Source organism: Anser cygnoides, chromosome 4 (assembly GCF_040182565.1).
Source record: "Anser cygnoides isolate HZ-2024a breed goose chromosome 4, Taihu_goose_T2T_genome, whole genome shotgun sequence".
Taxonomy (NCBI): domain Eukaryota; kingdom Metazoa; phylum Chordata; class Aves; order Anseriformes; family Anatidae; genus Anser; species Anser cygnoides.
In genome coordinates, this window is record NC_089876.1 from 49,114,852 (window position 1) to 49,127,235 (window position 12,384).

The following is a 12,384-nucleotide window of genomic DNA, read 5'->3' on the forward strand; positions in this document are numbered from 1 at the left end:
AAACACAGACTACACTATTTGGATTTTGTCTATTTACAGGAGCTACTTTATTCCACTCCGTTGTTTTCACTGCTTAGGCCTACTGGAAATGGTCATTTCCCTCTTTACTCCCAAACACTGATGCTTTCATTAATACAGTTCAGCAACTCATAGCCTAAAATAGACAGTAATAGTTTAAAAAATGCCCAGGAAGAGGTAAAATTGAAGCCCACAACTTCTATTTCACATTGAAAATCATCAACTTTTGATTCACATTTGCCAATCTTTTCTTACACATATGGCATCCTTTGTGCTTAGCTGTGATGAAAGCTGTGGAAGAGGCACCACTATTTGCTTGTTCATAACTCATGATTAATAACTTCAGTTAGTTTTTACCACACTGTTGTCTTTTTGCTTAGAAACAACAGGACATAAATAATTACAATTAAAAAAACTCCCTGAGAGGATCACTTCCTGAATGTTCTGTGGAATTGTGGGTGTAGAAACCTTGGCTCACCTTGAGGCTGTGAGGAGTTACGCTCCTCAGGAACACCTGACTGAAAAATTTCATCCTCAGGCAATAAAATCTTCAGAGGAAGAATCTAAAATCTTATAACAGGAATTTTAAGCACATCAGGAGACTGTAGTCATCAGCACCATTGCTCTTGCCCTTGTCTGCTGCATTTACCCCAGTGCCACTGGCCTGGCCCAGCCCACCACAGCAGTGGCGGTGCAGCCCTGCTGCCCACACCCTCATCAGCCCTTGGATTTTACCTCAGTCCCACCTCTTCCCGCCTACTATTGGAAATTACCAATTTTATTTTTTCCACACCAGTGTTCCTGTGCTGTCAGAAGGGCGTCTTCAAAACGTCTTGAGACTTTTCTGGGTGCAGGCCCCTGGCAAGCCCGGCCAGCTGGCTAAGCACAGGGGCAGGGTGCAGCAAGGCCCCACGCCATCAGGCCCCCAGGGTGAATTATCCATGCTCAGGGGGCAGCTGCTCTATTAAACAGGAGAGAGGATGTAGCAGGAAAGCTTCACCCTTCATTGCTTAGCTTGTTAGTAGCTTTCCCAAATCCTGTCCTTTAAAACAACCGCATCCACTGTATGTCCCGGCTGTCCTGGAAAATGAGAGTGTGCCCCAGCACAAGGCAGATGTGGTGCGCTGGCAGGGTCAGGCCTTCCTTCCATGCCCGTGATCCCTTTCCAGACGTGGCAGCAGGTCCCAAAACCAATAGCTGGCACTTCTCTCTCACACCTGACTTGCCGTAATCCTCCACACACTAGACAGCGAGGGGAGGCCAAAAACACAAGGTCAAGGCAGTGGCAGCGAGAAGACACAGCTTCAACACGGAGCTGAGGATGGAAAGCGCTCAGTAGGGATGGGCACAAGGATGGCAAAAAGGAGTGATGGTGATTGTGGGTCACATTAGAGAGAGTGCTGGGGACGGGGATGTAAAGAGCATGGGAATAACAAGTTCAGATGCAGCATTGTTGGGCCTACAGCAAGCAGCTGGGAAGGAAACTGGCACAAGAAGTATGGGCAAGGAAGGAAGTGAGCCAAAGGCAGGAGGCAATAAAAGAAATCCTTGTCACTTTTGGAAAACATCGCCCTCCGGATCCTGTATGCTTCCAGGAGCTGCCCATTCCTCTGCTGCCACTAAATACCTACCCCAAAATGCATGCCATGCCTTCTTCCACTAGCAAGCCTACCTACTGGATGAGACCTCCTGCATTTCCTACAGCAGAAATTTCTGTAGGGGAACTACATTTTTCAGTTCTTCTAATGAATTATGGTACCAGAGGCTATAATTTCTGCTTTTATCCCAATTTGCTTTTTAAAAAAGCTTTTGACATGACAAAGAAATCACAATATAAATAAATAAATAAATAAATAATCCCTTCAAAACACTTTATTCCGGTCAGGGACTCAAAATTCAAGTAAACCACATTTCCTGTGTGTCCACAATTCTGCATTCTAAAATAGGGTTAATGTTCAGACTGGATAATTATATGCTGCATTTACACCAGATATTTGTCTTACTCAGTAAGAGACTGAGGGTGAGGTAAAATAGGCCAGGTAAGATAGAATCAGATTTCACCTGAGAATTTTCCAGAACTGATATCAGAAAGTCATACCAACATGCAAAACCACCATCAGAACTCATTTTCATAATAGAAACAATAACAGACGATGTTATTTCTAGTTGATGGCTTCACATCCACTCAATTTTTAACATTTTAAATGTTTATACAAATACCACCACATTTCTCCTTCCCCCAGCCCCCTTTTTTATTTATTTATTTATTTATTTTTGTCTCAGAGCTAAGCAGAATCAATAAAACAAGTGAAAATCTTGGTAACAGAAGACTTTCATTTTTTTAACTGACTTTCAAAATAGGTAGAGAATCACCCTCTTCACTTTCTTCTATTTTTGTGTATTGACCAGATACATATATGCAATCACACAGAAACGTATATTCTCCCAAAATTAGCATTATTACTTTATTTGGTGATTCATTACAATCTGAAAATCCAATAGTCAAAAAAAAAACTAGGCATAATGTTAAAGCATTTTACAAGCAAAATACTTTACTGTTTTCTTTTCAATTTGCATAGGGTGGGATAAGTGTATTGGTTAAAGGATACAAAGTACAGAAGAAATAAAACCATATTTCGTCAAACTGTACCAAAGTGTTATGATCCTGTGAGTGAACAGAATTTAAACAGCTATAAATGTCAATGGAAAACCATACACTTCAACATTAACAAGGCTGCCTTCCCATGACCGTGATGCATCACGAAGGCTGTAAGTCACTGAGCTTCTTATGTTGTAGATCATCCTACTTAAAAGAAATTAAACAGTTAAACAAGCCAGAATGCATCTATCTATGCTCATTTCTTTTCTACTGGAACAAAGGCCAGAATGGAGAGAGGGAATTTTTAACATCAGCTTCTGAAACCACTTACAGTAACGTCTGTCTCTTGTATATTCAGTATCATGGAGCTAACAAAGCTTTGAGCTTCATCCACACATCTCTGTTTATTATTACTGTGCTTCCAGGTAAAAAAAAAATAAAAATGTATTTTTTCACTGTGTAGCAACAAATTGTAAAAATATAGTGCTCCTATCCCATTGTAACCACATCTCTGTTCCTCCAACTGTACAAATCTGGCTTTAAAGTTTCACAAAACTAAAAAATAGTTGATCTAGGTTGTAATAAAAAAGAATATTAAATACCTTTGGTAAAAATAGATATATTTAACAAGTTTAGAAAAGCAAATAGTTATATTGTCAAAAGGAGAGTATAAAAATGTACACGATAAAAAATAACAAACAAGAAATCATCGGCCATAGTAGTAAGAATAAAGGCGCTGTTCTTTTCAACGTTTGCTTCCTTAGCTCATGTTATTGTCCAGTCTTCTTTCTAAAAGGCAGGAGCTTTGCTAGAGCATATGGAAAAATCCAGTCTTTCCTACCAGCATTAGACAAATTAAGTTTAATTCGGTACAAGACAGTCTGTTATAAACCAAGTTTATAAAACAGAGAATGCTTTGAGTACATAGGAGTTGTTGAACACAAAGAGAGATTTCAGATGTTTTCAGCCAGAGGCCAGATGTACTGGAGCTGTAGAAATGAGCCAGCCAGCAGGATCAAGTCTCCGTGATGTGAGCCTTCTAACTTAATTTTTTCTCCTAAATTATAAATCCATGTATTGTCAAAAAAACTGTGGGGGACAAAAACAATACATATATTTTAAATCCCTCATTGATGCCTTTCTCCCATCCTTTCACTGGGCCTCCAAACAGAGCTGTCACACAACATATAATCCCAGTTTGGCTTCTCCTCTTTTTAGAGCTCACTGTAAATCTTGAAGATGGAAGATCCCCAAAGCAAACAACTGAGATTACAGAAGGAGATAATGCACAAGCCCCATAATAGAATCAGCCATTGATTGAATGTGCTTCAAAAGAAAACAGCACAAATAAATCATGTTTATCCTTCAGTATTCCCTTTGCACACACAGTCACACTCCTCGTGGTGTTCCAAGGGTACATCTGTCAATGATTTATGCAATCCCCGAACACCAGTCCTTGGCTTCAGCTGAAGAACCTGAAGGAAAAGAAGGAAAGCATCAAGAGAACAGCAAGTGCTTTATCACACACCTAGACTATGAGTTAGACTGCGCTGGAAACACAATGGATGACAGGAAGCCTATTAAAAAAAATTAGCGTTCCTCAGCTGAATTTCTACATTTATTCCACCCACTAATTTTTATTTTTGCTTTTACGTCAATTCCTTCACAAAAGTGATTAAAACATGTTGAACAGATACTTGCTTGTATCAAAGAAGAGAGTCTTGCAGTTTCATATTTCTACTTCATTAACTTTAAGGGCTAATAATAGAGTTAAACCAATTGAATTATTAGGTAATTCAGTTGTAAATAATTTCAGTTATAACTTTATAACAATGGAAATGGGACAGATACTTCTTCCTTCATGGAGTTTATATCTACCACTAGAGAAAGTTGAACAAAGAGGTGTGGTTGTGATGTATCCAAACTGCACCAGTTAACAAATACCTCAGAAATGACTTAAGAGTTCCACAGAAAAGTACTTTAAAAAGATACCTTTTCTTTTTATGTAACACCTCATTAACAGTGGTTTAAAAAAAAGACTTATTTACTTTATTTAACTTATTTACTATGAGTGCAGCACACACAATGTTAAGATATATATTGGCACATTCCTGTAGTAAAAAGAAATTATTTATTTTGCTTTTAATATTTCCAAACATGCAAATGTAAAAAAAAAAAAAAGTGCATACCTCATGATATTTTTTGGTGACTTTTGTTGGTACACATTGGCACTCATTGCAACTCTGATGACAACAGGCACAGTTTCCACCACAACGTTTAACCAGAAGACACAATGGCCAGAAAATGGTGTCAGTTCGCTTCAGCTCCTCCCTCAGTGACACTGAGAAGTTGCGAGGGGTACAACTGTACAGTCGTACCTCCTCCTTTAGGAGGTTGAGATCAACCACTGCAAAGAGACAAACAAACTGGTGCTTTTCTGATTCGTAATACAACTTTATTGGTGGTAATCCAACTTGAACGCTGCAAAACCCTTGAGGAAAACTCAATTTTGTGCAGGCCATACAAGTTCAGCACACAGGTGTAATACTGCAGTTATATAAATAATATGAAACCTAAACTGAAAGATCCTTGTTTAGGAGTATTCACCAATTATTTTATAACTCTGGAGGGGTTGTTTCAAATTAAATAAAATAAGCTTTGGCTGCTTTGCATGTTGTTTGAGTTTGAGTGTTGCTATTCTATATTAATTACGGATTTGAGAAACACACATGACATTTAAGAACACTACAAACTTTCAAACACATTTTTGAGTTAGTTTGCATAAACCATTCCAACCTCACCCTGACGAAAAAAATGTCAATTACAGCTTTTTTTCAAGGGTGGTATAATTAAGTTCCTCTTGGATATAAATACTTTCTCACTTCTATGGACAAAGAAATTCAAGAAGTTGTATCATCACCACTGAATACTGTATAGACAACAAATAACTGTACAAGTATGTGTTATTAATCTTAGTATACTCCATTTTTCAGAGGACCCCTTCTCCTTCATAGTAGTGTATATATGAATTTCTGTTGCTTTTTAGGCATTGTTTTCATTTCATGTGTCTTAAATAAAATATTGCTCCTCTTTCTAGGCACCTCCCTTGAAATACAAGATAAAGTTATTCATATATGGCACCAGTTTGCCTATACTCTGGTTCCACTGTATCATGCTAGAGTTTCACTATGCCAAACTGCTAGTTCATGAAAAGATCAGAAAGAGGGCACACTACTTTAGGTTCCGCTTAGCTGCATAGCCTAGAAATAACAAACCTTGAAAGAGGCATTTAAGACTGAAAAACCTGGGATTGGTTTAGTGAAAAAAAATAACACATCTTTTAGCTTTGTGAAAATCAGTGCAACTTAACTCCTTCCAGAAAAGCCAGACTTATATTATCATGATCTGGGATATTTCATCTGAACTGCATCTCTCCAAACCTACCACCATTAAGGAACAGAAGTAGTGTCCAGTTCACAAGTGTATTCCAACTGGTTAGTATGATTTTATCTTCCTGAACAAAAGAAAAAAACTAAAACCCTATAGTAATACGGCTTTTGAGATTGTTGAAATATATATCTCAAAAGAGCAGAGTTTGAAGCCAACTGCTTCTGAGCTAACTCCAGAATAGACTAGGAATACAAATAACACAGTGCAGTTTAAAAATCGTATTATTAACCAGTAATGTTATTTCAGAAATCCTTTGTAGTTATTGCTAGTAGTTCATAAATAAAAAGCTATCAAACAAAGCTGAAATATGTTCCTGATCTGAATGGCCCTTTGGAGAAATACTTTTTTTTTCCCTGTACTAACCATGTAAAGAGCCTATAGATCACCACGGAGAACTTGAGTCTATCAACTCTATTTAAACATGTAGGGAATAGAATTTAGAAGATGCACTTCCCAAGTAGACATGCTCACAGGTACTGTCTCAGGAGCAGATCTTTGGGCAGCAATTTCATTCCACCTTTCTTCAAATATTTTCTTCACAGACCATATCCATATACTGGCACCCATAAGTCAGGGTTTACTGTGGTGAAGGGTAAGTTAAACACACTGAAGCCTTTTCTCTGCTGACATTTACAGTGAATGCCAAGCTGGTGCACTTCATTCCATCACTATCAGGTTAACATAGGCTCCTAAATAAACAATCTGATTTTTAAAAGTGAGGAGTGTGTAATAACTCCAATAAATTTACTGATAGGACACAACTCTGCCTCCCACACTGCAAGAACATTCCTTGGAGAAAGCTGAGAAGGGAGCAGAGAAAAAGAGACAAAACTTACTGGGGAGAGATCTGCTGTGAGAAATTAAAAATGATTTAAGTTCTTCTGATCAGCTAATAGCTCCAGGCTGAGCCATTTAGAGGGTGGACATGCCTACCTCCATTAATCAAGGACTGTGGAATGGAGAACTTTCTCCTGTTACATTTTCAAACATGTAAGAAGTGAATTGTCTGAATGAGGATAAAATGTCTTGAACACAAGAGAAATGCTAATTCTGTTATGCTTTCTACTGGTAGATTTCTACAGAGCATGAAGTTGCTTGGTACAGTGAACTTCAAGAGGCTAGGCTTATGTGTCCTAATACAACGTCTGGTTGGCCCTTCACCAGGAGAAGTCAGGCACTGCTGCCTTTTTTCCAGCAAGGCAGCTGATCCACAGGAGAGGGATGCCTGTGTGGCATTCAGCTTTCCTGATAACTCCTGTCTTTTCACAACAGCAAAAGAATGCATCCGTTTCCTGGAACTAGATACAGTTATATAATAGAGAAAAGGGCAATGTGCTAAAATAAGCAGGAAGTGTATTGCACATTTTGCCCCAGAATTGGAATGAATTTGAACGGAACCCCCTCAGACCTGCAGGCCAAAATTTTAAAAAGATTCTGTGCAAGAACTCATTCAACTCTTGGCCACTGACTTTTAGCATCTGTTGTTGTAATGATGGGCTTCAGGAGAGATGAAAAATGTCACATTTTGTTGCCATGCTTTACAGTGTATAAAGGTATATTGCTATTATACCTTACAATGAACCCTTGCCCTACCTTATGTAATTCAATTTTATTAAAAGGTCTGTGGCAAATTTATCTAGTGCTTATATAATCACTTCTTTGAAGTGTGTGAATGAAGCTGTTATTTTTTCAAAGAGTATCTGTCTGTCCAAAATTTATTTTAACACACTGTGGGCATGAAGCTAGATGAGAGAATGTATATATTCCCTTAAAAGTGTTTACTTAACCACAATAAAAGGTTATGTGGATTTCCCAAGTGCACTGAGTTACAGTACCTGTTATAATGTGAACATTTAAACACTCTTTCAACTTGGCTTCCACTCATGTATCACGTTTGACAGAACAGTCAAAGTTCTTTTGTTTAGCACTAGCTCAGGAGGAATGGAAGGTTCTGAAGTAGCACATGAATGGAAAACACTAACATAAAAATAAGGGGAGCAAGGAGGGGGGAGCAGAGAAAAATGTAAGTGCAACTGTCTAGCATCTTCTTGGACTTGTATCTAGTACCATATTAACCCTTCTTCTCCCAAGTTTTCATTTTTATTTTTTTCCAGTTGGAAATCATGGTTGGGACACTTGTGTGTGGGCACAGAAAGCAACAGAATGGTTTGAGTTCCGAAGCATCTTGGAGATGTTCTTGGGAGTGTACCTTCTTACTGGCTCCTACAATAGCACAGGGCTTTTTCAAAATTGGTTCCCATGCAATTTTTGGACGGCAAACAAGGATAACAGAAAAAAAAAAATCACTTAACATTTATCCTAGAAAAGTACTAAGTGCTATGGTTGTATTATGTCTCTGTTCTTTAAAAAAAAAAAACCTGCAGAATGTGGCCTGATGATTACGCAAAGATTTCTGTGGGAAGTGATGCGATCATTTTTTTTGCACTGTAATATATATTTTATTTTAAAGTATGTTTAATATTATAAAAGAATTCAGGACTATATTTAGACATCAAAGCTTCTGAACTTGGTGCTTCTTCTTTCCTGGCTATAAGTTTTTGAAAACAATTTATCCAGAGAAAACATCAGACGTAGAAGTTCTGTGGAATTTAGGTTATCTAAATATAGTTTTTCACACAAATTATTAAGTAGGAATAGAGGACAATACTCTGCATAAAATAAAACACACTTTCAATTAGACTTACATTTGATCTAGATGTAAACTGATATTTATCAGTTAACCAGGACAGTAATTTGTTTTTTACACTGAAATATTGCAAAAAACTTTTATATTTAACTATAAGAAAATAATTTCCTATAATTTGGAATCAGGAGAAAAAAAACAAAAACAAAAACATTTTAGGGCATGCACTTCTCCCAAACATTTCTTAAGAAGGTTTTTAAATACAGCAAACATGCCACTAAAAGGAATAACAAACGAAACATAAAAACACAAATAAATAGTTTGCTTTCCCTATCTATTGAATAGACCTAGCAGTTAATACTATGTCATCTCAACTGGACATATTTTCCGCCCCAAGCTATTAAATTACACAGTAATGCAGTCTGAGGGTGGTCTCTTCAAGATGAATGTGGCAATACCGTGATATGTTTATTCAGTGGAAAAATCTATTTCAGCGTCTAATTAGAAGTCTTTAAAAGATTTACTCTGATAGTTTCTTTCAAAGATATGTCTTGCAGGGAGTCATTTTTGTCTATATAGATGTTATCCAACACCTGCATTTTAGTTTATGTAAGGTTTCACAAATTACATTTTGTTTTTCTCCCACTTACTGTATGCTCATGGCATACATTTGGCAAACACGGAAACCCTTTAATTAGGAAAGCGTTAAATGACTATCTGAAAGACACAGTCCACTGCTGGAAGCTTTTAAATAGACTTCCTCCTCTTTGACTCTTAATTTAGTTGTTGTGTGCATAGCTGTAGCAACAGAGGTAGGGATGAAGGACTGAATTTTAGGCTCTGATCCAAGAATCAGCTGTCAGAAAATTAAATTTGAGTTACGAAAGGTTTCATCTCCTCCCTTTTCTTGCTGATCAGATGATAATCTAGTTTACATTTGCCAACAGAGGACTCTATTCAGTTACTCCCGTATGTCATCATTTTCTTGCTGCGTGGTGGGCAAGGAAGGAGGTATTGTCTGTGTGCTATCCATCCACATGGAATCCATAAAGATGAAATAGTGGGCAGCATCTGGATCACATGTTGTGGAAAATGCAAAAATGTCAAATGTAGATGGAAGAAAATGAGTTGCTGAACAAGAAACAGCTCCACAACTCTCAAAATACATAATCTACTTTATATCTGATTAATGAAGTTGAAATCTCCATGGTCAAACTGGACATGGATACAGTGATTTCATAAGGTATCACCAAAGATAAATATTTAGTTGACGTGGTGTAGGGACTGGAACAGTTCTAACAAAATAAACCAATTGTTCATACAATACAGTAAACGTATCGAAGCAAAAATGTTATCCTCCATAAAAAAAAAAGAAACCCACAAAGCTAGATTACACCACTCAGCCAGGATGCTCTACCACTCAGTGGAAAAGAAAGAGCTCTCGACTCCCTACAGAAAGGTAACCTTTCTGCTTATATTTTTTTTTTCACTCTGTTACTTTATACTGCTAAGTTCCTTTAAGCTCTAAGTTTAGTTATTGTCCTTTCTCAGATACCATGATCATAAGAATAGCTACCAACAATGATCTCTAATGTATTCCTTTCTTGGAATCAAATGTTTGAGGTGAAGAATGTTCTTAATTACTGTTTCTTTATCAAGAAAACACATCTGTAGAAAACTGCAAGGCCGAACAGAAAAGTAATTTACCTCTTGATTTTCTTCCATGAATGTATGCCTTTCCAAGAAGTTGCCACGTTGGCCTGTACAAGTCTTCCAAATCCAGCTGCCACCGATCTGGCTCAAGGTACCGGATAAGTTCTTCCACAGTACTAAATCCAGCAACGGCATTGTTTAATACATCTAATGGTAAAGCTGACGGGGGTAGCAATGATGGGCTAGGTGCTTCTGTGTGGTGCTGCAATCAAAGCCAAGAGAAGAGTACCAGTCAGAGGTTTAATGGATTTGCTTTGATAAAGTATTGTACTTTATGAAGTTACATAGCTGGGAAAGTTTATAAGTGGCTAGTTTGTTTCCAACGCACAGTTTACCTAATAAGACAAATGACAAGAGTCAAAAAGTGCCTAATTATTCTTCAGCGATAAGTGTAAACAACCTTCCATGAGACAGCTTTCCAACTTCTTACATTCCTAGCCCTAAAGATAGCATGCTGCTATACCTGTTCTTTGAAGAAGTTCACTAAGTGATGGACAAGATTTTAGAAATAGAACAGAGTGACTGTGAAAATATGGTCCCATTAAGCACCAGTTATGTTTCATACAGTGCTATGAATTATGTTTCTGGTTAAACAATAACTAACAGTAATAACATCTGACATTACTGTAAGTATTTCTCTCCTAAGGAAAAAAAAAAAAAACAACAAAAAAAAACATATTCCCAAAGCTATCAAAGGTACTTAGATGCTGTAACTCAGTACTATAAAAATCTCCATACTTTCCCACAGCACAAAACTTACTGACAAACTTGCACTTGCTGGTTCAGGGGCACTCGGCAGCAGACAATTTGAGCAAAGTGAGATTTCTGATTTTGGTCGCTCTACTATCCATTTAAAAACTATTTATTGATTTGCATTTTCAAAAGAATAGAAAAAGGCAGAAAGGGAAACCTAGGCACAAAGCTCTACAAACATTACATCCAGAGTACTACACTAAGGCAATTTATCTGAGGACTGCATAAGGAGGAAGAAAGATTTGAAACTACTGCTCATTTAGGGGACAGGAAGGACAAGGAATCTTCAAGTTAAATGTGTAATGTTACGTGCATTGTTGCCCTCAATTGTGGTGCATGCAAGATTTAGGGAATTTTTTTTCACTATAAACACAGTCAGGCTTTGGAGGAGGCTGCCCAGAGAGGCTGCGCCTGAGGTTTTCGCTGCCTGGCTGAGGGATGAAGCCCTGACCCATCATCTGACCTCAGAGCTGACCCTACTATGAGCAGGTTAAACTAGGGACCTCCTGAGGTCTCCTCCTGAATTTTCCCAGAACATCACATTAAGAAAGACGAACTGGATGTTCCTCCAATATGTGAACTAACATGCCTTGTGGTCAACATATATATATATATACATAACTATAATATTTTAAATATTTTAAATATTTTAAAATATTAACTTAAACTATTTAAATAATTTAATTTTCATGTATTTAATATAAATATAAAATATAAATATGCATATATAATTCCTCAGCAAACTTAGTGTGAAAATGGCACTCTTGGTACTCCAATGTGAAGTGTAAACATACTTTGTAAGAGCAGTTGTGTTTCTTTAGCTTTTCAAAATGATCACAGAAATAGACTGATGAGGAATTTCCAGCTATGCAAGAAAAAATATTTAATAAAATAACCCTTGCAGCACTACATATTACATAGCAGTTTTCTAAAATATGTATGACTACCATAGCTATATTTCATACCAATAAATATTTTCTCCCTTCTGTGCTCTCAGTTTTATTATACATACATTTTTGCTTTTGGCTAAATCTGAGGTTGAAAGGGCAGCAAATGGAAATAAACCACCACGCCCTTCCTATTTTTTGCTTCAAGGGCTTGTCTCTGTGTTCAAGAACTACAGAGACTAGAATGATCTGTTCTGTTTTTTAACTGGGAGTCTTGTAAAGATAACACAAAACATAAACCTAATGTACTGGTATTACTA

The 12,384-nt window shown here is 37.2% G+C and overlaps 1 protein-coding gene across 2 annotated transcripts in view; it reads right to left on the minus strand.

Annotated features, from left to right (window-relative positions):
* Window positions 1-2,458: 2,458 nt before the first annotated feature.
* The window catches only part of PDGFC (platelet derived growth factor C), a 120,915-nt gene continuing 110,989 nt past the window's right edge, over window positions 2,459-12,384 (minus strand). For both annotated transcript variants that reach the window (XM_066996100.1, XM_013175316.3), the window contains 3 exons: window positions 10,419-10,626; window positions 4,807-5,024; window positions 2,459-4,092 (listed from right to left, as the gene is read on the minus strand). In XM_066996100.1, coding sequence (XP_066852201.1) covers window positions 3,976-4,092; window positions 4,807-5,024; window positions 10,419-10,626 — 543 coding nt within the window. In that variant the 3' untranslated portion in view covers window positions 2,459-3,975. The remainder of the gene's footprint in view (window positions 4,093-4,806; window positions 5,025-10,418; window positions 10,627-12,384) is intronic.